The following is a 26,935-nucleotide window of genomic DNA, read 5'->3' as shown; positions in this document are numbered from 1 at the left end:
CTTTTTTTGCAATTTTAATAAACAATTAATGATGCAATTCTGATAACAAATTCACAATGGTTACCAAGGTGGTTACTACGTTATTCATGGTGGTTACTTTGATGTTAGGGAGGTTGTTGGTTATAGCTAGGGTGTCACAAGGTGTTACAATAAAATCACGATTGGTATGTGGTTTGTATCCTATCATCTACTGTAATGAACTCTGAGTTGACTCTGGAAGCAGTTACGAGATCCAGAAAACAAAGTGACACAAAACAGGGTTCAGTTCACAACATTCTAATTTAATGAGACAAATATCATCGGTCCACTCACTTCGATGACATTACAGTAGATAAGAAAGGGTCACCATAAAAAAGGACGACTGGTTACCAGACCCTCTCCTGCAGGCTGACAGCTGGAAGCTACCTTAGCTGCTACTAGCATAAACACCACAATCTCCAGCCAAACTGTGGTTGGTTGAGTTGTATTCTGGGTAATGCGCCAGGTATTGAAAAGGAAGAAGAATGTGTCGACTAAAATAGACTTTGATAAAATAGAATTGTTTTTAAACCTTCTGTTTAAATTCTTCAATGTTATAGGAGTACAATGCTAAATAGGTGAAGTTTTTTTTTAGGGTTTTGGTCACGTGAATTTTATATATATATATAGTACTTTTATTTTAAATAATATGTGTCTGTGTTGTGGTTGTGAGGCCTAGGTTTCACCTGTTCTGGGTAATTTCACATTTGTTGTTGAGTGATTGCATAGAATTTTAGGGTGCTTTCCATAGAATTTTGTAGAGGTATATTTTGTTTGCTGATTTGGGGTGGATGCTACTGAGCACCAGATAACACTAATGTTTGTAGTAGTGTAGCACTAATAGTGGACAGTCATCGCTGACGACACACAGAACCTAGGCCAGTCGTTTGAATGACTGAACTGATCATGTCAGACGATGCAGGTCTTAGTCCATATAAACAACTCTGTGCGCCAACCTGTGATTTGATTTGACTACAGACCTGAATTCTTAAATAAAAGTTTAAGAGCTTCAGCTACCAACCGAAAGACTTTGTCTGACACACGTTTGTTTTTCTGTACTTGTGAGGACTATCATTGATATAATGAATTCCCCTAACTTTATCCATCACATCTAAATGCCTAATCCCTCCACCAACCCTAGCATAAACCAAATTCTAATATTAAGCTTAAAATCTAGTTTTAACCTTCAATTAAGTAGTGAGGACCTGTGAAAATGTCCTAACTACAAGGGTTTAAAACTGAAGGCTGAATATAAGACGTGTGTTTTTCAAAGGCACACAGGCCACATGTAGTAGCTACTGGCCATGCAAATGACAGAATAAATTATCTTTACTTTGTGTATAATGCATGTTTGTGTCTATGATTTATTATGCGAGTTGTCCAGGAGTTAATTTAAGGTGTGATCCCATGCAGTGAGCTGATAATAAATGTTTACCGTTTTATTAAAGTGTAATTTTCCGTCATATCTTATTGTGCACAACGTACAGTTTAATCAGCTCACTATTCTGCTGTTGTACATGAAAAGTCCAACATTGAAGTCTTTACAAGGTCTGAAATAAATTCTTCAAATTCTTCTAAATTCTTTGGGAATATTGAGTGCTACGAGGTGGAGTTATATTGCCCTGGACAAAGCAATTCAAAGTTGACAGATATGGTGTCTGGAATAAGTTTAAAGTTTGGAGGTTAAATTGGATGTAGGCTCATAGATTAAGGCAACAACTCCATAGCCCGAGCAACATGGACATTGGTAGTCAGTTAATGAGCCATGTTTCACATAAACCAATCATATCCAGACTATGCTGAAGAATCAGATAATTTTACAATAAAAGCCTCCAGTAGACATATTAATTGGAACAAGTCACCTTATATTATTAGTAGAACATGTTGGTGGCCTGCATATGTGACATTGTGGGATAAAATTGTGATAAACTTAGATATTTTATTTTGTAGGACTAAATTGGGTGCTTTATGGGACACCTCACCCCACCAGGGCCAAGTGTGATTTAATGATTTCAGAAACAACAAAGCAGATGACAAAGTCACTGATCTATGGATGCAAATATCAGTAGAGTACAACACGTTGAGATCAGAATTTTCACAAAACCAAACCACAACAATTGGCTGCCATTTAGGGACCAATGCTTTATTTCAGTGTTGAGTGTTAGTGAATGTTAAAGAGATGGTCCGGGACAATGAACAGACATGACAGATAGTAAATACAGAGAGAAAGAGCAGGCAAGTGACACTATAAGAAATCAGTACTTTAAGAGCTGTGTTCCATAACATTACATATCCACTTGAGAAAACTAAACTAAATGTATGTATAATGTTGTAGATCTAATGTTGCAAACCGAGAATGATACACACCCAAGCCACACATGTAAACATTTTAAATAACAAATATAGCATTTTTCTGTTGTGTTGATTAAGGAATTTCTTTTTCCAATTGTGAAAATGTCAGAAGTTCCCTCAAATGGATGTGCAGTTTACCAATGACCTATTTGTTTGAAATGGTTATTAACTATGTCTTACTTATGTTTGCAATAAATTTAAAATCAAGATTAATGAGAAGGCAATTACATCATATCAAATTTAAACATTCATATGTATTACTGACATTAAGGCTGAATCTCCAGCAAACAAGGCCCAGATAACTTTAAGAAGCACAACCTGATTCTGTTGAAACAATCAATAGCGCCAAAAAATCCAAAATTTATCTCCAAGCTTACTTTTTATGAGCAAAATTGGAGATTAAACAGCCTTATTGATTGCAAAGGCAGAGAATGTACTTTAAACAGACTGACAATCGGCACAATTAGGGAAACAACATGAACTCCTTTTTGGGACTCATTCATTTAAACATTGTTAGCTGCATGGAAACCAATGGCTACAAAATCTATTGAGTTAACTTGTAACTAGTTGCACCCATTGTTACAAAACAGACAGTATTAGCATTTCAAAATACCTTCTTACTTGGTTTATAAGCTTGGACATGGTACCCTTAGCCATAGCTATCTTATTAGCTTTGTGTAAATGTGTCCATTGGTTTAAATCAGAAATGCAATGCCAACAACCTGTTCTTGCTTATTGGCTAGCCTTATTATTTTCCCCCACAGCATAACGACTTTCGTTTGACAAAATATAATTGAATAAAAATTCAAAACATTGATTTGTCCACTCACAACAGTATAAAATGTATTAAAATACCAACAATCATATTTAGATTAAACATAACAGACAAAATATACAAAAAGAAGAAATATAATGGGCACTTAAGAATGTCAATGCACAGAGTGGAACACAATCAAATGGCAAGTTAAAAATATTAAAATGACAAAACATGAATAAATAGATAAATAAGTAAATAAATACAAGTTATAACTTACTTAAAGTTTACTATTTGATCAGGTGTGAACTTGATAGGATACAGCTCTATCACAAGCATCTGTTAGCCAACACCCTTCTCACTCCCAACTTGTCAAATACTGACTGCCGTTCTTGTCCAACATGTTACTTAAACGTACATTGTTTAACCCCAGCCACGATCTTTCCCTAACCCTAAGTGGTTTTCCCTGCACGTCAAAAAGTAACGGCAGTCCTACCCAAGCATGTCAAATATTACGCCAAAGGGGTACCCAGAGTGTCAAACATCACCGTAGAGGGGATTACGTTGAAATTATTTGAAAGCCACCTGCGTCTGTCTGAGATGCTAAAGGACACTTTTGGGTCAGTAACTAACGCCATAGGCACCTAACTAAACTTCAGTTTTTGACATGCTAGTAGTGAGACTGTGTTGGTTGGCCAAAGATGTTTTCTGTTTAATAACAATACAATGTTTAAACTGTCTAACTGAATCCTGATGTAAGTAACTGATGTGAGTAACTTAAATGGTTTTCTTGCCTTAATTGATTGAATGGCTTTGTCTTATTATAACCGTCACATGGCACTTTTCCAAAAGTAATTTTTTTAAATGCTTAGCGATGTCACATTTTTTTCATGTCCTCCACTGTTCTTACATTACTAACATTACTGTAAGTCTTGTGAACTGCAAAATGGGAGCTTACAGTTTAAATGCATAGTGGTTTGATGTTAACACTCACACAATACAGAGGCATGCTTGTAGGACACTGAGGCATTGTTTTATGAGTGATGACAGAACACGAATTGTACAAGCCAGCAACAGCACTTCTCCGAATTCTCAAATGAATCGAATCATTTGACAATTTCCACCCCCAGCATCTTTTTTTTCGTTACCGAAATGGTGAGCAGGAACGAGTATGTAAAAATGTTACTGATTCCAAATATGGTAATTCATTTGAACATTCTGACATTATTAAAGGTATTCTCACAAATATATATGATAGATTTATAGACTTTTTTTCTCCTTGCAACAGATTTTTCAGGAAAACACTCAAGCATAGATGAGACGATGCTGCTCGTCAAAGCTACCGTGTCAATCAACCAATTTAATCAATCATCCAGACAATCAGAATCAATCAAGCAATCATTTCTAATCATGTCTCTATTGCCTAAGACTTAACGAATACTAGCATATGGCAAGAAACAAAATTAACATTCCCATATTCAGACAATCCTAATGTACAAAACAATGGTCAACAGGCTAAAAGTGGCCCATGTCTTATTGTAATATTTTTGTATGACCATCGCAGAGTGAATCTTCATTCAACAATATAGTCAATGTAAATTTGGCTCGGTGAGGATGCCCTTTTTATTTGATTTCTTGTTGCATATTTACAGATGCACACGTTTATTGTTGGGAGTTTCCCAGTATAATACAGTCCTCTACTGCTGGACCACTGTAATGTAAATTGCTTTGCTCAAGGCCAGCCTGACAAGCTCTAAAGGCGCTGACACACCAACCCGATTATCGGCCGTCGGACAGTCTGGCGAGGTCAGTGACCCGAGTCTGTTTGGTGTGTTCCGTGCCGTCGTCAGTCGGAGCAGCCGTCAGCATTCATTTTGGCCAATTTGTCTTGTTGAATCGGCCAGTGGGCAGTCGGACTCAATGACCAATTACTGGAAATGACAAGCGGGATGAGCGTGACGAACGCATCTAAAAATCTGACGAAAATCTTTAAACTGACCTTTGTCGATCTGAAATGAAGACAGATTCAGCAACTGCATGGCCTATTTCTTGCTTAAAATGTTTTCAGAAACATGTTTCGGTGAACTTTTTTCGTAAAATACGAGATTGTATTCTGAACGAGCTGCCATCATGGTCGGCTTTGAAATTCGGGAGAAGCCAGACCCACGTGACGCATTCGTCCAATCAGCTGCCGCTTTTCATTTATTGAGCGACAATACAGATTAGCGCCGCCTGTTGTTATGGAGACGTATTACTTTTCGCGCACGCGCGAAACGTACGCTCAAGTCAGCGTTGCTTCGGTGTGTTCCGAGGCACTTTTTTGGCCAACTCGGGGAGACTGATCAGTCCGACTGCCTTTTCTGCCAACGGTTGGTCGTCGGGTTGGTGTGTCAGAGCCTTAAAGGCTGGTTGCTGATGTTAGCTTCCGCAGGTTAGAGATGATGTTGGTGCACAAATTTTATCTACGGTACAAGAGTCGTAGGGTAAATATGTGGTAATGGCCTAGAGTAAGAAATTATGTGAAACTAAGACGTAGACTTCTTTTAGCTCACTGGACATTATTTTGTCTGTTACATACAGTATTACAAAGGCAGAACATTAGAACATTGTTAATCTTCCAATCCATTCTCTCCAAAACACCAGCTTTTATGAATTCACTCATGCTTTTGATACTTTTTCAATCCCATTCACTCAATGCTGGGTTTAGGAAGCAGTGGTCTCCAAAGAAGTTATTGTCATCTTTTTGCACCCTTTCTTTGTTCTTCCTTTATTTTTTAAAGCCTTTTTTTCATCCACTCCTCCCTTTTTCTATTAATGCCAAACTGGGAGAAAGAAGGACTTCTAGAATTTGACATCATGAAGCAATCGTTGCATAACTGGTTTAAGTCCAGCCTTGCATCACTCCTGGGTCCCATTCTTTGATATTTCTCAAATTTGCAGTTTGGCAGCAAACTCTTGAATCCACCATGGTTCCATACTATCCTTATTCCTCTTCTTTAGACTTGTGTGTGTAATGTAGTTTAAAGACCAATCTTTGTCCCACCAATCTCTGTCATCCACTGTTTTCTTTTTTGACGATAACTACAACGATTCTTAATCCAAATCATGTCATTTCAAAACTAAAACATTGTTTCGTTGTGGTCTAATGTTGTACTGATGGCTGATCCTTCTTTGCTTCCTCCTCTTTTCTATTCATCCCTTCTTTCATCGTTATAGGCAGCGGTAGAGGTTCATGCAATTATTCCTAGAATTTGACATTGTGCACCATATCTCTTCATTCCAACAACTGCTTCCTCCATCCGTCTTTTCCTTCCTCCGTCCAAGCCTCCATCACTGTAGGTAGCGGTAGACTTTGAAGCAGTGGTTCCCGGAGTCAGCCACTACCACATGTCCGTCTGAGGTCAAAGAAAGACCTTGGGGTCCGTATAGAGGGTCAGCTGAGGTGTTGATGTAGGAGAGGAAGGAGCCGTTGCCATCAAACACCTGGAAATGTTTCAACAGAGAAAGAAAATGTGGTTTGATTACTGCAAAAACTCCTAACACTCCCAAGAAGGGGATTGTTATGTTGTACCTGTATTCTGCTGTTGCCCCAGTCAGCTACGATGATGTTCCCATTAATGTCCACGGCTACACCAGTGGGAGCGTTGAACTGGCCATTTCCCTCACCATTAGAGCCAAATTTCAACACCAGCTCTCCCTCTGGGGTGAAAACCTGATCAGGACAAATAAAGAAAAATATATAAGGAGTATTAATGTGTCATGTTAAAATGTCTTTAGATATCTACCTGTTCACCTGGATAACACTAGAGCAAAGGTCTAATTTCATTCTAAACAGTTTAAGGAAAAATAAAAGGTAATGTTCATCAGGGTAATGTCCAGTGAGTAAGGTTTTACCTTGACAGAGTGGTTATGGAAGTCAGTCACGATGATCTCATTGTTCTTGTTTACTGCAGCAAAGTGTGGACCTTCACAACAGGAGCACAAAAACAGGTTGTGCTTTTAACGCATCAACTAGCACTTCAGTTGCTTTCAGTACTTACTATTCACTTCAACTGACATTTTAATTGCTGTCAGTGATCACACTCTTTGTACTTTAAATGTGTCTCAACTACTTCAAGTACTTACATTTTAGCTGATATTTAACTGCTTTTAGTGCTTACACTTCAGCTGACACAACTTCTTTAGGTACTTTAAACTTTAACTGCAGATGCACATTTTGCTTTGTTTACTGAATAGTTATATAGTGAGTATCATCCATCATTTGTTATAGTATATATCATATTATATAGTATATATCAAATTATTTGGCGCGTGATTTTAATTAATTGGAAGATCATACTTCAGTCTATAATACATTAAAGACTGGCATGATTGTCTGCCTTTTATCTTTAGCTTTCTCTTTAAAAGTACCTGCAAATTGCTTGTCACCGGTGCCTCGACTACCAAACTTGGTGATGAGCTTGCCGGTCGGCTGGAAGATGAAGACAGTGCACGCTTTGTTGTCAACCACGATCACATGACCGTTCTGGTCCACGGACACGCCCTTTGGCCCCATAAGTCTACCAGAGCCAAGTTTCCCCTGATGGACCCCAAATACAAAGAGAAGGAAGAACCATTCAATGAAACACAAGACATGTGATTTTGAACAGTTTGTTTTTATGCATCAGAAAATCTACCAGTGTGAAAAGTCCTTGAAAGATAAAATATGATTTATATTTCTATACTGATGCTCAATTAAAGAAATGAAGACTCACATCAAATTTAAAGTAACTGTTCATCCCTATAAACTCGAAGCCCCATCGGTGCACCTACCTTGAACTTGCCCTCGCTGGAGAAGATGCTGACCCACTTGTTGTCATAATCGGCGATAATGATGTCACCGCTGGGGTGCACGGCCACACCAGTGGGACGCTGCATTTGCCCTGGCGAACGACCCCGCACCCCAAAACGACTCTTGAATTCCCCCTCGTTGGAGAAAATCTGGAGTGGCGAGACACTTGTGAGGACCATGGAAGACAGAATGCATACGAAACCTAAACCTACATTGATCTAATCCTAAAACCAAGTCTAAACCCTCAAACAGCCATTTCAAGACAAAACATGCTTTACCTGGACACACTGATTGTTGCTGTCAGCAATCAGTATCCTGCCACTGGAGGAAGCAGCCACTCCTTGAAGGTTGGTGAACTCTCCTTTATTCCTCCCCTTCGTTCCTAAAAAGCAAATTAAAATCCAATCACTGCTTAGGTAGGCCATTTTTATTAAAAGAAAATGTACTATGTGGCAGCCAGCAAAGTAAAGCCAGTAAGCCCAAATCCAAGCTTTAAAATGTCCTTTTGACCTCATGAAAAGGAAGGATGTTGTAGCTTTAACAGTAATTTTAGCTTCAATAGCCATAACGTAGTGTCGCACCGATCCTGAAGATGAGGTCGTCCTCGATGGGGTTCTGGGTTTTGCGCCGCGGAGTGCCCAAGGCGCTGCTTGCCCTCTTGGAGCCCTTTTTCTTCTGGCCGGGGGACTTCCCTCGTCTCTTTGCCCCCTCAGAGGAGCCCGTGGACGGGGTGGCGTAGGCTGCTGAGTTGGTTGCTGTGGTGGTGGAGGGGGACACCTGGAGAGACAACGATGGAGGCAGAATTTATTGTTTACAAGCATCAATTTTAGGCAATGTGCATGTTAATTTGAAAACTTTTTCCATGTTTGGGATTAATTGCTTGAATTACGTTGCATGCTTTGTTTTTCCTGAATGCTGATCTTCGAAACAATGCACATGGATGGTCATTCAGTGCAGTAGTATGCATAGTGAAGTAAGTAAGCTTTTCTGTGACACGTGGTAAGCTAGCAAGTAAGGGAAAAGATTGACTGGGTGATGGAACCATTTCACTGTGTTGCTTTGGGTAGTTTTGGGTTGAAGCAAGAAGGGATTGCACAGAGATGAAACCGCACACTTGAAGTTCAATTTAGTTCTCTTGTTTGCATCAGATCAAAGTGTTTTACATAGCTGGTTCCAGAAATGAGTGCAACACCATGAATGCCTTCAACAAAAGATCATCCAAAAGTGTTATCGCATGATTATCACCTCTTGCCTTGGCTTTTCAATCTGTCTTTCAAGGTGGTTGTTCTGAACAGTTATGCTGTAAATACTTTGTCCTTCAGACGTAGTTGAACAACAATTTGTATGAACTACAGTAGTTTGTTTCAAGCATACCCTGGCCTTAACTGTACATCACAGTTTAGGCTTACAGGATTTCAGTCAATGTTTCTCCAAGTGTTGGCCAAGCGGAAAGTCACCATTCATTTTATTTTTTTAATTATGCCATCACATTCGGTTTTAAAACTGTTACACATCCTCCACCTACCTCTACCTCTGTCTCTAAGATCCGGTTGACAGTCAGTTTAAAGGGGCTTCCTTTGATGTGTTGGTCATACAGACGGAGAGCCAATGAGAAGTCGCCCTCCTTCGGCACTGTGTACACAAACTCATAAGTCCCATTTTTGTGGTCCAATATTTCACCGTCCACTATGCTGCCATCTGGGGTGAATACCTGGATTAACACATGGGTAACATTTTGTTATTTTTTTGTGGGTGTAGCCACAGAATTGCACTGTATTTTTTTATGTGTGTGGTTATGAAAAATACCTCAGCTGATAGGATTGCATTGCCACTCTTGCAGGCTCCCCCTGACTTGTCTCTTGTCACTATGGTAACTGAGGCAGGAAGTCCCACAATGCACTGCTCCAGGCCTGCACCCATGGCTTCGCTCTGGCTCGCCACCGCACTGAGGAAGAGGAGGAAGATGGGGAAAATCAAGTGGTGTTAAATGCAAACATGCATTTATAGCACAGGTGACCGGTCTGAACAACGGTCTTACCTGGTAGTGACGATGGTCCCCAGGTTGTGTATGGACTTCCTCAGACCATCTGTCTCCATCAACAGATCGAGCTGGTCATTCTCCTCCGGCTGACATGGTAGGCCAAGGCTGGCCAGCTCCCCCAGTCTCTCCTGCAGCTCCTGCTCCAACTGCAGGCTCGCCACACACGCCTCCCCAGCCAGAGCCTCCTCCGTCTCGGTACAGGAGGCCATGAGGTCACCCTCTCCCCGCGCGAGGCTGTCCACCTGGGCCTGAAGGACCTGGACACAGACGACACATGATGTTTTTGATGTGTTGTCAGACGTTTTTTTAATTTCATGAAGTAGCCCACTGACATCAGAGGCTGTACTTGTTGTACAACCCAACACATTTTCACTCCCAACTCATCAAATACTGACGCTTGGTCAGGACTCAGGACCTCTTGGCGTTTCTTTTTGACGCTTTGGCTATTCCTTTGGCATAATTTTTCAACGTGCAGGGTAAAACCACCTGGTTAGGGTTAGGACAAGGATGTGGGTGGGGTTTAAAGATGTACGTTTAGGTGACACAGGACATGAACCCTGGTCTCTAGGGTGAAAGTCTTGTGTTTTTTGACCCATCCAACTTTTACTCTTACTCAGAGTTTCAGTCTTTAATACTACTACAACCTACCACTGTTGCTCTTCATACTACGCCATCTTACAGTGCCACGGTAGAGCTGTTGCTCTGCCCGGTGCAGATGCTAAAGGGTGCCTTGTGCATCTTTATCTGACACTGAGAGCCACTGACCAAGCATGAAGGGTTGGGAGTGAGCACAGATTAAAAGGTCACAAAATGAACAATCAATTGATTAGTTTGTATTCTTAAACTCTGACAGAAGACCAGAATCTTAAAACACAAAAGCATGTGTGTGCACCTTCTGTTTGAGTCCATATGTGACCTCCAGCTCCATCAGCAGAACACTCTTCCGGACATCCAGCTGCTTGTGTAGATCCTCAAAGCTCGACTGGATGTCCTCTTCGATAGAAGCTCTCTGATTGGTCAGCTGTTGGAGGATCTCCTTAATGAAGGACAGGGAATCTGATATCTGAGGGAGTCTGGAGAGACAAGTGCAGAGGGAAAGGGAATTGTCATTTTTGCAGTTGCTCCATAGTCCTGCATTTCCCTGCCTGTCCACCAGATGTCAGCTTCTCCCCTTCACTCCATAAACAGTGTCCCATTAGATATTTGTGCCTGTGGGTTCCCTGTGTTCCCTAAAATACTGTATCACAGCTATACTTACTTTGCAAATTGAGATTGTACATACAAAACGTGTAATGAGTATCTAAAATGATTGTTGCAGACAAAACAAACAACATGAAGTTGATAAAATGAGCTTCATCTTCACCTGCTAAGATATTAAAATGCTGATCAGATTTTACTCTAACTGAAATAAGAATGAAATAATATAACATATAATAATATGACACTGACGGGCAATTGTTCTGCATAAAGAGTGCTTTTACTTTTGATACTTTAAGTACTGGATAAGTGTAGTCCTCAGAGGAAAATTAGTTATACAACACTTTCCCATGTATCCAAAGCAATAATATTGTATTTTAAAAGGAATTCTGTGCCCTAATGACTGTTAATGGAAGTGATGTTTAATCAGAGATGCCCTACTTATCGAAATATTTAACTGCAGACATCACAGTGACATTACAGTTATCCTAAATGTCATATATATCTAATTGGCAAAAGGCTCTCTTTACCATTTCCAATACCACTGCAACTGAGTCTAAATAATCCTGATTACAAGAATACAGTCGTTACAGTGTGTGTTAACCACACGCAGTAAGATCTCCACCTGTTCTGGACGGCCCCCAGCTTCTCCTGCAGGCTGCTGCGATGCTGCTCCAGGGCCTGGCTGAGGGGCACCTTAGGGTGCTCCTGGTGGCCCGGCACACAGTCCTCACACAGCGCACACTCGCAGGCCGAACAGTACAGCTCTGCCACCTGCATGCGAGAAGGGGAGCATGGTGTCAGAGACAAGAAGAGGAGGATAGAGGACGCAGTTACAGGGAGCTTTGCATAAAACGCAGCACAGATACAGTTAAATTCACTAGACTGGTGATTTTATGATTTCACTCTTGTTTTTACCATTAATGTGTCTCTGTATATTTTACTGTTGTTAAACTGTAACTTGGTTTTATCCTGTAAATCTTGTTTGTAGCATTCTTACCTTCCCTGCATGTTGGGGACAGGCGTTTTTGCCGGGCGGAGCCTCCAGGACGGTGCACTCCTCACTGCTGCTATCTGGGGAGTGTTGGTGGGCCTCCATCTGCGAGCAACAGCCTGGTGGGGGTGAACCTCCGAACACGCCCCTTTTTCCACACTGCAGCCAGGGGGAAGGGGCTGGTGGTTCAGATATACGTTTGCTTTTGTAAACTCCTTGTCTCACACTTCATTCCATTGTGCCTGTGTGAGGACCGGGGCAAGACATTCAAATGTACTCCTTACGATAACTCTTGGCACATGGTGGATCTTAGGAGAGGCATGACTTCCTGCGGGACATTGCCACACAGCACCAAGAAGAGAGTGCTGGGATATCAGATCCAGTTCTTGTTTTCTGTATTTTTAGTGTACAATCATCCACTTTGGTCGGAGTTGTATTTCTCTGCTGCAAAGAGGCGGAGCTAAAAGTTCAGACATGCCCTTTATTTGAACCTGTAGTCATTGATTATTCCATTACATTCCTGTTGGGTACACAGGGGTCCAGGCATTCAAAACTCCACACATTTTCCATTTAACCGTCCAATCCTCTTTAGGTTTGATTTATTGGGAAAAGCAACAGAAGTTGGTGTTGATTTAAATCACAAAGGGTTCAAACGGTGGTGGACAGCCTGGGGAGAAAAGAGTGGGATGAGGATTAGATAGAACAGCAGATAAATACGGGGGAACGCTCACTTAACTTTCGGCTGAGTGCTTTCCTACCATGTTATGCGTGATCAGTTTTGGCTCTGCAATCATAATTATATACACAATGAAACAAGACAAGGTGAAGTAGCTGCAGAATTTGGGATGTTTGTTCACTAATGTTACAAAGTGAAATGAAATGTACACAGGCAGAAGAGGTTCATTTTCTTTTTTTGTGTATTTCTTTTTATTGTTTTCGTAACAAAGAAGTAGAAACATAATAACAATAGATGGTGGTGTTACACAAAACAGAACAGGTTACTTGACAGGAGCTGTCGACATGCGACAAGCAGGACATAAGACAAAGGAAATGGCACAGCGACAGGGTAGCACAAGTTTAGTTTTTAGACATTAAATCGAGGAAAGGTTGCCAGATTTCAAAAAAACAATTCCTCTTTAGCAGACATGATGTACCTGATTTTCTCCAAATGTAAGACATTACCCAGCTCCCTCAACCACATTTCAAGTGTAGGAGACCTTTCAGATTTCCAAGATTGTAAAATCAGCTTTCTGGCTAACAATGTTGAGAGCGAAATAGCCTTGGCTTCACAACTACTCCTCACACTATCTGGATTGGCCGCTCCGAACAATACGGTGAGTGCGTCTGGGTTACATGGATGATTAAAGGCCTTAGAGAAAAACTCAAACAAGGAGCCCCAGAATAATTGTAACTTATGACATGACCAGAATAAGTGGGTTAGTGTTCCTACTTCACTCTGACACTTTCATACATTGGGATGACACCTCCGGAAATATTTTCTGCAATCTGGAGGGAGAATAATAGTCTATGTACTACCTTCAATTGTATCAAGCTATGTCTTGCATTGATTGAGCTATTATGGATGTTCTTAATACAATTCTCCCACATCTCATCTGAGATTTCCATATCCAATTCTCTCCCCCAAGCCTCCTTAAATGGGTCTGACAATGTGTTATTCACATTCTGTATGATACCATAGAATTTAGATATAGCACCCCTCGTATATGGTTTAATTTGAGAAAAACTATCTAATACTACATGCTGAGGTTTACGTTCATATTGTGGAACATGAGTCCTCACAAAGTGTCTCAACTGTAGGAAACGAAGAAAAATGGGAAGCCGGGAGCTGGAATGCCCACTGTAACTGCTGAAAGGAGGCCAAGTGACCCTCAATATAAACATTTCTCAAAGTGATAATGCCTTTCTCCCTCCAGTTCGAGAAAACTACATCATCCAGTACAGGTTTAAATGCATGGTTACGGCAAATAGGAGAATCCAAATAAACTTTGGCCGTTTTCAGAGTTGTTGTTACCTGCTTCCATATCTTTAAAGAATTATAAATTATCGGGTTGTCATTATACAGGTGCTTCTTAATCTTTACTGGACTATTAAGGAGAGCAGGTAGAGAGGTGCGTTGACAGGAGAGGTGTTCAATTTGCAGCCACGCAGGCATCTCATCCGAGTTGTTGCCTGGTAAACACCCCAACCAAAATCAAAAAATATTTAAATTTGCAGCCAAGTAATATGATTTCAAATGAGGCAGGCCGAGACCTCCCTCGAACTGGTTTTTAATTAGGTGTTTCTTTGAGATCCTAGGTATTTTGCCAGACCAAATAAAGGAAGATATAATTTAATCCAGCTGTCTGAAGTGATTTTGAGGGATGCATACTGGGATTGATTGAAATATATAAAGGAACCTAGGTAAGACCACCATCTTAATGGCATTGATACGCCCTACCATTGATATGGGTAAGGTGTTCCAGAACTGTGTATTCCTCTCCAACTGCTTAATTTTCACATTCCAGTTATGACGTAGTAGCTGACTCAACTTCCTTGTGACTATAATACCCAGACTTGTGAACTTATCTGATACAATTCTAAATGGAGTTGTCTTGAGGAATGTCATATGAACTAGGTTTGACAATGGCATTAGTTTATCTTGTATCCTGAAAATGAGCCAAATTTATTTATTAGCTGCAGCAGTGGAGATATAGAGGCTTTGGGGTCTGAAATAAATAATATAACGTCGTCAGCGTAGGCCGAGATCTTGTGACGAATTCCTAAATGTGTTATAGGGTGTATTTCGGGGCTAGAGCGTATACAGGAGGCTAAAGGTTCCAGAGCAAGAGCAAAGATAAATGGAGACAAAGGATCACCTTGGCATGTCCCTCTATAAAGCCGAAAAGGACCGGATTTATTTAGGTTTGTGACTACAAAGGCCTTGGGTTCCTTGTATAAAATCTTGATCCATTTAATGAAAGAATTGCCAAATCCAAATCTTACCAATACAGACAGCATATATGGCCACTCTACCTGGTCAAAAGCCTTTTCGGCATCGAGGGATATTATAACCGTATCTTCCGTGTCACGAAGAGGACTATATAATATGTTAAATAGTCTTCTCATGTTAAAGTATATATGTTGATTAGGGATAAACCCTGTCTGATCTGGGTGAATGATTCTGGAAATATGACTATTGAGACGGATAGCTAAAATTTTGCTTAATAGTTTGGTTTCCACCGGAAGAAGAGACACAGGTCTATATGAGGAGACGTTCGTGGGGTCCCTGTCCTTTTTCAGCAGTAGAGCAATATTGCCCTGATATACTGAGTTAGTTAAGGAGCCCACTTCCCTAGAGTGATTAAACATACGCAGGATTAAAGGTGCAAGCAGTGAGCTGTATGCCTTATAAAATTCTGCCCCGAACCCATTAGGCCCGGGAGCCTTATTATTTGGGAACTGGACTATTGCTGCTTTAACTTCATCTAGAGTGATCTCCGCATCCAACTCTGCTGCAGCATCTTGATCAAGTTTGGGTAGATCACACTTTTCCAGGAACTCCTTAATCTCATCATTACTAGTAGTATTGTTTGAGCTATATAGATCGCGATAAAAATCCTCAAAACATTTGTTTATTCCCTGCTGATCTGTAACAGTCTGGCTTCTTTTGTTCTTTATTTGGAGTATAGCCTGTGATGCCTGAGAATGTCTCAGTTGCCTCGCCAGCAACCTATGTGGCTTATCGCCTAACTCAAATAGTCTCTGTCTTGAGCTCATCATTTGGTGATCTCACCCAAGGTGCTTGTTGTTGGAGTAGACTGGTAGGACTGTTCTAGCCGGCGAAGGTCCGCCTCCATGTCTTTCAAAGCTGCATTCTGCTTTTTACTTTTCCATGAAGTATATGAAATAATATGCCCTCTCATGACTGCCTTCAAACTTTCCCACAAGACCGAATCATCAACATCCCCCTTATCATTTGAGCCGAGAAAAAACTTGATGTGCTCCTCCATACGTTTGTAAAAGACTACGTCTTTCAGTAGGGCAGCATCGAAGCACCAATTTTTGCAGCCTCTTGTGCTCAAGTTTGCCACTTTCAGGATTAAGGAAACAGGGCTATGATCTGAAACTAAGACGGGGTGATAGGTAACATCGACCACCGCTGGAATAAGTTTAGAGTCGAGAAAAAAATAATCGATGCGGGAGTAAGATTTATGCACTGGAGAGAAGTAAGAGAACTCTCTGCTAGTAGGAAACAACAATCTCCATATATCCACAATGTTTAGGTTTTTGAGGACTGTCCTGATTTTGATTGTTGCAAAGATTTTGAAAATTTCCTATCCAGTCTCACATCGAGAACACAGTTCATATCCCCCCCGAGTATGACATTTGTTTGGTCTATATTTGGGATAGAGTTGAATACATCTCTAAAGAACTCTGGACAATCAAGATTCGGACCATATATATTCACAAAAGTCACTGGAGTGGAGCACAGGCAGCCAGACACAACTAGAAAACGGCCATTGGGGTCTGCTATTGTCTTATTCTGAATAAAAGGTATGTTCTTCCTAAACAAAATCGCCACTTCTCTGGCCTTAGCTTCAAAATTAGCCTGATACACCTGGCCCAGCCAGCTGGCACGTAGCACCATCTGGACTGAGCGTTTGGCATGAGTCTCTTGTAATAGAACAACATCAGGGTTCAATGATTTAAGATGAGCAAGAACCTTAGCCCTCTTCACCAGATTACCCAGGCCTTTTACATTCCAGCTTAATATCTTAACCGTGCCACTGTGTGACTTGCTGCTGATATTATGTGCCATTTATAACCTCATCAACATGTTTTCTCACTGTCAACATCCTAACATGACATATGACCATTACACCACCAACATAAAACATGAACAGTTTGAACGCCCTGAACACCTTAACCCCACACCCCTCTAAACTTGACAGGCTTCCCCAACTGAAACCCGTTACAAACTTCCCTAATGTCCTTTGGTGCGTAGGCATCGCTCCTTTCCCTCCCGGGCTCCGCTCGAAAGTCTCAATTGAAAGTACATATTCATCCCTTCAGAGAGAACACAAAAAAAAAGTGTGCATACAAAGTGAGATTATAGACCGAGCTGGATAAAACCAGAATATTTACCGGTGATCGTTGATTTAAGAGGAGGAGGCGGATAACTTATCATGGAGAAAGTGATCTGCTTCATCGGGGTTGTTGAAGATCGTGGTGACACCATCCACGGTCACACGGAATCTAGCCGGGTGAAGAAAGCTGTAGCGGAGGCCGGCCGCCCTGCATGTCTTGCAGACTTCATCAAACACTCTACGTTGACTAAGAACCTCCGCTGTCAGGAAAAGCTTCGACCCGTTGTATTGTAGCGGAGATTTCTGTGCAGCAAGTTTGAGGATGAGCTCCCGGGTCTGGCAGTAGTGGAGTCTGACGATGAACGGCCGTGGGCGAGCTCCGTCCGCCGACCTCGGACCCAGGGAGCAGGGTGCTCGGTCCAGTGTGAAGTGTTCAGCCCCGAGCAGAGATGGAATCAACTTGGTGATGAACTCCACCGGTTTACCCTTCTCTGCTCCTTCAGGGATACCAATAATTCTGACGTTCTGGCGTCTCGACCGGGATTCCAGGTCCGCTAGTTTCTTACGTTGTTCATTCAGACCGTCTTGCAGGTTTTTGCACAGAGTCTCCAGTGAAGTTAGCTTGCTATCATGTTCATTCACGGCTTCCTCCAAGTCACGTACCTTCCCTGTCACAATAGCCAGAGTAGCTTGCATGGCGCCCATAGTGTCTGAGATGGCCGTGAGTTTGGTCGTCACGTTTTGGTTCAAAGAGGTGATGGCACTCATGAGGTCTGCCATGGATGGATTCGACTCCATGCACGAGGAAGCTGCGCCTAAGCTAGCTTCGTTTAGCTCGGTAGCTAAATCTCCGACCGCCTCACCCGTAACACCGAGACCATCGGGCATTTTGTCAATCTTTTCTCCTCCTTTGTTGTTCCTTGTCTTCGTCATCCTTTTATGCTGAACTTTAGCAAGATTTAAAGTGTTATCTCAGTGGGGAATTTATGATTAAATAAAAATCGAGCAGAGCCTCCTCGGAACACAGCTACTCCATATCTCGCTGGCCACGCCCCCCCCCCCAGAGGTTCATTTTCAAATGTAGTTTAACTATTAAACAGTGCCAGTGTATACCCATTAACAATGTGGGTATGTACACAACGAACACAACAGCTATTATTGAGCAGATATGATGAAACCATAGACTGTGACTAACAGATGGACAACTCGTCTCCTCTTCCTCCCGCTGTACAAAAGTGAAGCCAAAATATCCCAGACATGGGCGCTGCCAACTTGTAATTTTTGGAGGCAGAATCTGCGCATCCAAGCTGCCGTATTGTAGTCCTGCCCATACACTGCCCGGCCAATCGCGAGTCAATCACAGCTGTCAATTATGACGTTTTTCACCCCGTTTTTATAGCATCAAATAACTAAGAAAAACCAAACTGATCAGAAAAATGACCAATGCTGCAGCCAGCCACTAGGGGGCGATCCAGATGTTTTTGGTTGCACTTATACAGTTAACCCCTGGATTAAACCCACTGACATTATTTTTCATTGGGTCAACATCTTATCATAGCACTTTCTATCTCCTACTATAGCAGGGGTGTCAAACTCGTTTTAATTCATGGCCGCATACACCTAATTTGATCTCAAGTGGGCCAGACCTGTAAACCTCTCCAGAAAGATCAGAAACTTCATCCGCAGAGTTTCTTGTCAGCTCGATGTTGGCAAATGCAAGTTGCTTCTGCTTCGACGCGTTCTAAAGGCCATTGTAGGGGAAAAAAATAACAGCCCGAAAAAAAAACTAACATTAAAGTTGTAAATTTAGGGAAAAATAACTTGGATATTTTCTGAGATTAATGTGATAAAATTGGTATTGGAATTTCTTACTTCTCTGCAATTTTCACACTTTTCAAAGTCATCCAGTGGGCTTGATTGGACCCTTTTCGTGGGACCGTTCCGGCCCACGGTCCGTATGTTTGACACCCCCTGCACTATAGGAATGCCCATATGTTCCTTCCAGGTGGCGCCTCCGATCACTGCACACGCCTAATGATAACACACCCAGATGGTACACTCCGTAGAGAGGGAACGGGACTGCAGCAGGTCCGGGGAACAGATGGTACGATCCACAGATGTGGAGGGGGGGGGGGATTAGGACCAACAGAGGGATGTGAATGAAGAGTAAGATACTAAAAAAAAAGAGCTTCGAGGAGCAGTAATGTAGGTCACGGAAATGACTTCAAAGTGATGGGAGGAGAGAAAGAGAGAGCGAGACACAGGAGTGAGGCTGGGGTTTCCATGGTTACAGACTGCATGGGGAAGGGGTGGAGGGAGACACACGACAAAAAGTGAAGCGCAGTAATGGGCCCTTTAATCCAATAATCCAAAAGAGCTAAATGTAACCGTCTGCTCGACAGAGCAGCAACGGTTCGTTCACACTGCCTGATACAAAGTGTCCCAGTTCCAGATGTGAAAACACCTGCCTGGAGTTGGATTTAAACTCACATCTGGACCACGTGGCTCCAGAGGCGTGTGTCTTCTTGACACGTTCACAAGAAGAAAAAGTAACAGCCAACCTGATAAATTAAGACTCAAAGATAGACAGCACATGCTGCAGAAGTGCCTCTGTGGACAGGGGAAATAATTCAAAGGCACTTTATTAAATAAAAAACAAATTAAACTGTCGTTTTATTGACAGTTTCAATAATTGTGTGTCATTTGATAAACAAAATGTTAAGTAAGGGGAGTGAAAGAAAAGCTACTGAAACAAATTTCAACCTGCCTTGACCCAAAGAGGTTTTAATTTAAGTATTCAGAGCTAAAACGTAGTAATGAAATATAATAATTTAAACTGTCAGAGCGGTATTTATGTAACTTTATGTTTATTATTGAAGTTGTAGTATGCAAAGTTTAATGCTGTAGAGCTTGTATGTGTTGGATTGCATTTAGATGAAAATTTCAACCTGACTTGTTTTAATTTAAGTATCCAGAGCTAAAACGTAGTAATAAAATATAACAATTTAAATTAAAACAATAAAAAAACAAAATACAGGCACTGTCAGAGCGGTATTGATGTATTTATGTGTTTATTATTGAAGTTGTAGTATGCAAAGTTTAATGCTGTTGAGTTGATGATGATGATGATGATGATACCTAATAAAGTGGACGTTGTGCATGGAATTTTAATTTTTGTAAATGTTTTAGTCTTTTCTTACTCATTTTCTTTTTCAATGAAATAACTTTTTCAAAACATTGTTAAGAAATACAAAAACCAAAAAAAAAAATGAAAGAAAGATTTTATTGTTGGAAAAATACAAATGATGTTCCTAAAAGTTGTATTCATGAATTTACAGATTTTATATATAATTTATTTTTTTAAATCAAAATTGTATTTATTTATTCATATTTTGACTTTTTTTTAAATCAGTTGTACTGCTTTCCCTCTTTTCCATTTCCCTTTGTGCTGTTTGTTGTTTACTGTCTCTCTATTCTCATGAATAATTCATAAAGAGGGGCGTTGGGGGGTTATGAATATGACTTCCCTGTGATGTAGTACATAATCCTGTTTTAACACCTCCTCCCTCAGTTATTTTTGTTCGGAAAACACAGCCTTCCTGACTTGGAATTAGCCTCACACACACATACTCTCATCACACACACAGACACACACAGATATTTGTTCTTTTTTTCTGATATTTTCTGTGTGTCTACATGTTATCTTTTTTTTTCAGACCGACAAATACATTTTACACATATATACTGCTGCCCGCCTGCACCACTGCACTGCCCTACAACGATTCTCTGCAGTATAATGCTGCTGTAAAGGATTATGGGGTGACAGTGAGGCTCTGTATGTGTGTGTGTGTGTGTGTGTGTGTGTGTGTGTGTGTGTGTGTGTGTGTGTGTGTGTGTGTGTGTGTGTGTGTGTGTGTGGAGACCTTGTGACACTGTGGAGGCTGTTTGTAACTGTCACTTACAGAATGAGGGACAAGTGAATCCTTTCTTTCTTTTGTGGATTTACAGATAACATTTGCAGACAGTTGTGTGTGTTCTAAGTGTGTGTATGCAGGTACAAACACACACATCAGTTTATATGTGTCTGTGTGTGTTCTTGTACTTTGGGACCAATTGTTGACGACGTTAAAGTAATAATCGTTAAGATGTTTATGAGAGGTTTCATGAGGTTTTCATTGATCATGATCCGAGCTGGATTGAGTTATTGTTGGTGCTTCACGTTAAAAGCATTCAACTGTAGAAACCAGAAAGTCCTCCAAACCATGACGCGATGAATTTTGTGTGTGTGTGTGTGTGTTTACTGCTCTACCACAATGAATGGCCCAGTTTAGTGTTCGCTACAGATCGCGATGATATAAACCTCTGCTGGCTCTCAGCAGGATTTATATACTCCCCCTGTACATATTTCATGTTTGTTGTATTGTCAGCATTAATTTGGGCTTGAGATATCTCAGCAACTATTGGATGGATTGCCGTGACACTTCTGTACAGACATTCATGGTCCCCAAAGGATGAATTTTAAGACGTTGACCAGTGCCATCATACAGTCAAAATGTTTAATTTGTCCAATACTACCTGCAAAACTAATAGACCAAATCCGTGACGTTGCGCTAACACAAAAAATCACAACAACTGGTCGATATGTACATTTTTTATTTCTGTTGTCATTTTCAGCCATAACTGTATTGTTTAAAGATGTATACCGGTAGTTAACAAGGAGGTCTACCTGTGGTCTCTGCTGTGCTTATTTTCTGTCCTGTGTTGCTTTCCTAGCGTCTCTGATAAACTAAATCTAGCGTTAGTTGTTTGCTAGCGTCTTTGATTCACAAAATTTAGCGTTAGTTGTTTGCTAGCGTCTTCGATAAACCAAACCTAGCATTAGTTGTTTGCTAGCGTCTTTGATAAACCAAATCTAGCATTAGTTGTTTGCTAGCGTCTTCGATAAACCAAATCTAGCATTAGTTGTTTGCTAGCATCTTTAATAAACCAAATCTAACCTTAGTTGTTTTCTAGCATCTTTGATAAACCAAATCTAGCGTTACTAACAGCAACATCTCACCGCCGGTGGCTGCTAGTTTGAGTGGTATCATTTTCTTTAGTCTGTGGCCCAACAGGTAAATTAGCTCTCCAAGCTAACGTTAGTCAAAGTGTTGACATGTTGAAAGCATCAAACATGCATTTTAGATGAAGGAGATGACAGGATATCCAGTTGTTCCTCCGTTTGCTCGGCGACGTTAAACTTTATGTACAGGACGCAGGAGTTTTCTACCGGGAAGTTATTGTGAACAAACATGATTGGGTCTATACCATTTTCATCAATCAGTTGAATGAATTACACATGCATATATTATTTCACATTTGATCACTTGAGATTAGGTAAGTACCAATCTTTTGACTGCTACTGTATATTACAAACTACACATTTAGTTGATTTCGTAAAGTCTTCTCACTTACAATTTGGTCGGCATAAAGCCCTCAAAAAGTTTAAAAAAAAAGTTCTTTAGCCATCGTAGAAAAAATTGCCAAAAAAAGTCAGAAAAATGTGGGGAAAAGCTGTAAAAGCGATGGCAAAAGTGACAAAAACTTCCTAAAAATCGTCAAAAACTAGATGGCCCAAAATGTATTGTAACACTAAATTTATACGAGGATTTGACTCGCGGGCCTTTACATGTGGTAAAAGACATGCCAATACACTAGAGCATGTTTTCTCCCATCCCGGGAAGTTGTGTGGACTAGCCAGACCCTCCTCCACAGCGCTGTGGAGGAGGGTCTGACAATGCGAGACTAGTTAATTGGAAACCTACTCCTGTCATCTTTGGTTCAGCAGACCAGACTGACACCATTACGCCATATTATCGTGATATTTTTACAAATGCCAGAAACTCAAAAAGATTACATTTCAGTTAAGCTTAGTCTGCAAGTTGAGACACAGACGAACCAGTTTCTGAAGAGCTTGTCGGTAAATCTACAGTCTGACGTCACTAACACACATTGACTCAGGTAATCTTATCTCTTCATACATCATATAGTATTCCCCTGGGAAAGTGCATGGTCACTCTCCCTCTGTTCCTGTTTCTCTCTCTGTTTTAATGACGTCTGTCACCTCTGTCTCTCTGTTGTAGCTGGGTTTCAAGTTGATTCATTTCTTTATCTTTCCTTTGGGGATGCAACATATGAATTAAAGCTGCGAGCAGCAATGGACTGGCCCTCGCGCCTCTGCGCGCGTTGGGGTTACCGGCGGATGCCGCTCCTTGCGACCGTGAATTTGCGCGACACTCAGACGCCGCAAATCGTAAACGATGAAAAGGGAACTCCCCGCTGAGTTCAACGACACCTCACACAAGACTCTACGTCATACGGTTCATTATCTGTGAAAAGGGGCGTGGCTAAAGCATAGTCAAACCATCACCAATTAAAAAGGAACTCTCTGCTGATTCAATGATACCTCACACAAGACTCTACATGGGTCAGCATGTATGAAAGGGGGCGTGGCTTGAACATAGGGGGCGGGCCAAACCATCACCAATGAAGAATTAAGTCTGTGCTGAGTTCAATGATACCTCACACAAGACTCTACATGGGTCAGCATGTATGAAAGGGGGCGTGGCTTACACATAGGGGGCGGGCCAAACCATCACCAATGAAAAAGGAACTCTGGGGGGTAAGAAAACCTAAAAAAAAATCTATATTAAAAAATTTTAAAATTATAAAAAAAGGGGCTGCTGAGTTTAAAGACACCTCAAAAAAAACTTTTTTTAAAAAAGTTTAAAATATTATAAAAAGGGGGGCCCCCGGAGTAAGTGAGCGTGGTTAAAGTATAGGGGGCGGCTCAGTATCACATGTAGACCATACATTCTGAGTTCCATGTAAATCGGATGATGTTTGTCATATAAGGCGCATTTCCTGTTGGCAGCGGGGGGCGCTCTGACCAAAAGTCAATTTTGGCCTGTAGGGTCCTCAGGCCTGGACCCTTGTCAATCGTGAGAAATTTCTGGCAGATACGACAACGTACACTCAAGTTACAACAACTTCTTTGTTCATCGCTAAACACTCAAAATGGCCGCCACGCCACGCCCACACCGTCTGACGAAAAGTTTTTCTTTTAATAACTTTTCATCGATAAGGTGTTGGGATGGTACAGACCAAGTTTGAAGTCCATCGGATGAAATCTCTAGAAGGAGGAGTTAAAGTATAGCACCTTGACTTTAGGCCTACTTCCTGTTGCGCCTAGGGGGCGCTATGACTTTAAGTAAATATCGGCCTTTATTTGTCCTCAGGGTTGGACTCTTATGAATCCTGAAATGTTTCGAGCCAGTAGGACAACATACACTCGAGTTTCACCCACTTCCTGTTTCGGCGGCGAAACGCACAAAATTGCCGCCTTGCCACGGCCACGCCCTATGACGAAAAGTTTTTCTTTTAACAACTTTTCATCTTTAACATCTTAAGATGGCACAGACCGAGTTTGAAGTTTATCGGATGAAATCTCTAGGAGGAGTTCGTTAAAGTACGACATGTGGAAATCGCACTAATTTCGAACTTTGAAATCAAAATGGCGGACTTCCTGTTGGGTTTAGGGTATGGCTCTAATGAAGTTTTTTGTACATCTTGACATGATACATATGTGTACCAAGTTTCGTGAATCTACGTTAAACGCACTGCAGGGGCTCAATTTTTTTAACATTCTAGGTGGCGCTAGTGAGCCATTTTGCACGCCTATTCCCGAAACCCTTAAAATATGTACATTTTCCCCAGACTTGATGCGACCGCCAAATTTGGTGAGTTTTTGTATATGTTAAGCCCCTCAAAAAGCCAATTCATTTGATGGGATAAAGAAAGAAACAATAATTCCTTCAGTTTCAATAGGGCCTTCGTCGCTGTCGGCGCTCGGGCCATAATAATGTTTTTAGATAGTTATACGTTGCTATTGAACACTGCTTCATCTTAAAGGACCACACCAAAAATGACTTTTTGTTAACAGTTTGTCTATAGCGGAGAGAAAGACAAACACGTAAAAGTTGATGCAGGTAAGATTATGACATCAGTTTCAAGATTATTGGGTTGGTTGAGAATCTACCTACTAACATTATTTCCCTTTCGATTTTTCTGCAACTTTCTGTTCATATGTAGCCATGGACAGATAATGGGCCCCTGGACACTGACATGGAACATGTAATAGGCCCCCGACATATCCTACTCTCAGACTCAGAGATGTTGTTTGGAGTATGTTTGCTCTCTTTGCTGTTTTTTTTTTTTGTGTCGTTTTGTAGTCAATTTGTGTCTCTCTGTAGTTGTTTTGAATCTTCATGGTAATTTCTATTTTTTTGCGATCATTTTATGTCTCTGCGTTCGTTTTGTATCTTTTTGGTCCTTTTGTATCTGTGGTAGTTTTATGTCTCGGTCATTATGCATCACTTTGTAGTCATTTTGCATCACCTCGTAGTCATTTTGCATCACTTTGTAGTCATTTTGCATCACTTGGTAGTCATTTTGCATCCCTTCGTAGTCATTTTGCATCACTTCGTAGTCATTTTGCATTACTTTGTTGTCATTTTTCATCACTTCATAGTCATTTTAGTCTCTTTGTATCTCTCTGTTGTCGTTTAGGATGTCTTTGTGGTTGTTTCTTATCTCGTCGCAGTCATATAATTGACTTTTCAATAAGAAATACTATATACTATAAAACATATATATTGTAATACAGTACTTCTGTCCTGAGGGCCCCTAAAACTGGCCTGGTCCTACCAGACTCTCAACCATTTCATTTGTACAGAGAGTCTGGCCTCTCTCCATTGACAAGTGTTAACTTCCTTGAAGGCGGGTACTCTGTTGAAGTTTAAAACTATTGGATCTGCCCAGAGCCACTCTGGATCTGCCATAACCATTGGTCGTGATGTTGGCTTAGCATCGCTAGCGTTCGACTTAGCCAACTCCTTCACCACTAAAAGAGCGAGCTGGAAAATCAAACTTTTATCAAACCCCCGTGGGGAGGAGGGCCACAACATCATGGCCAGCAACACAACTCAGCAAAGATTGTTCTTGCTCGGGCTTTAACTTCTGGATATTCGGCAGCGTTGCCACAACGGACCGCTCGCATCTTTCTCCGACGCCATTACAGAACTACAACTCAAACTAGCGCACAACCTCAACGTCATCGTTCTCAGCCACTCCCTCTGTTCGCTGTTTGGACCGGTAAAGATTTGGCCCAGAGAAAACCCGCGAATATACTGCAAACCCAGACGTAGTACTGAAGGAAAATGAAAATTGAGCGGAAGTACGTAGGATGGCGGAGCCAGGCTACCCTAAAACATGTTTCTGTTCAGTAATCCATAGCTGTAAAAGTCTGAGTGGACCAGTGACGTACCTACTGTTACTGTTAGCACTCAGGATGCTAACGTGCTGTACATACAGGCCTGATCTCGCAAAGACACACACACGCACGCACGCACACACACACACACACACACACACACACACACACTTGTATTTGCTCTAATGCTGAGGTGGATCAGTCTCTGCCTGCGTTCATCATGCAATCCGTCCATCCTCATTTCCTCCTCTCTTCCCTCCCTCCCTCATCCATCCCTCTCTCTTTAACGAAAGCACAGCATGCTACAGATGCTGCTGTCATCCCCAAACATTCCTCCACCCATCTCTCCAT

The 26,935-nt window shown here is 41.2% G+C and overlaps 1 protein-coding gene across 1 annotated transcript in view; it reads right to left on the bottom strand.

The window, feature by feature from the left end:
• Window positions 1–5,412: 5,412 nt before the first annotated feature.
• trim2b (tripartite motif containing 2b) overlaps window positions 5,413–26,935 on the bottom strand; it is a 21,786-nt gene continuing 263 nt past the window's right edge. Inside the window, exons 2-14 of the mRNA XM_039822747.1 lie at window positions 12,194–12,854; window positions 11,819–11,967; window positions 10,889–11,069; window positions 9,994–10,253; window positions 9,762–9,900; window positions 9,481–9,666; window positions 8,537–8,732; window positions 8,234–8,337; window positions 7,937–8,104; window positions 7,535–7,703; window positions 7,019–7,089; window positions 6,696–6,836; window positions 5,413–6,607 (exon numbers count right to left, since the gene is read on the bottom strand). Coding sequence (XP_039678681.1) covers window positions 6,455–6,607; window positions 6,696–6,836; window positions 7,019–7,089; window positions 7,535–7,703; window positions 7,937–8,104; window positions 8,234–8,337; window positions 8,537–8,732; window positions 9,481–9,666; window positions 9,762–9,900; window positions 9,994–10,253; window positions 10,889–11,069; window positions 11,819–11,967; window positions 12,194–12,292 — 2,016 coding nt within the window. The 5' untranslated portion in view covers window positions 12,293–12,854 and the 3' untranslated portion in view covers window positions 5,413–6,454. The remainder of the gene's footprint in view (window positions 6,608–6,695; window positions 6,837–7,018; window positions 7,090–7,534; window positions 7,704–7,936; window positions 8,105–8,233; window positions 8,338–8,536; window positions 8,733–9,480; window positions 9,667–9,761; window positions 9,901–9,993; window positions 10,254–10,888; window positions 11,070–11,818; window positions 11,968–12,193; window positions 12,855–26,935) is intronic.

This window comes from Perca fluviatilis, chromosome 14 (genome assembly GCF_010015445.1).
Source record: "Perca fluviatilis chromosome 14, GENO_Pfluv_1.0, whole genome shotgun sequence".
Classification (NCBI taxonomy): Eukaryota; Metazoa; Chordata; class Actinopteri; order Perciformes; family Percidae; genus Perca; species Perca fluviatilis.
This window is presented reverse-complemented; position numbering and strand designations above follow the sequence as displayed.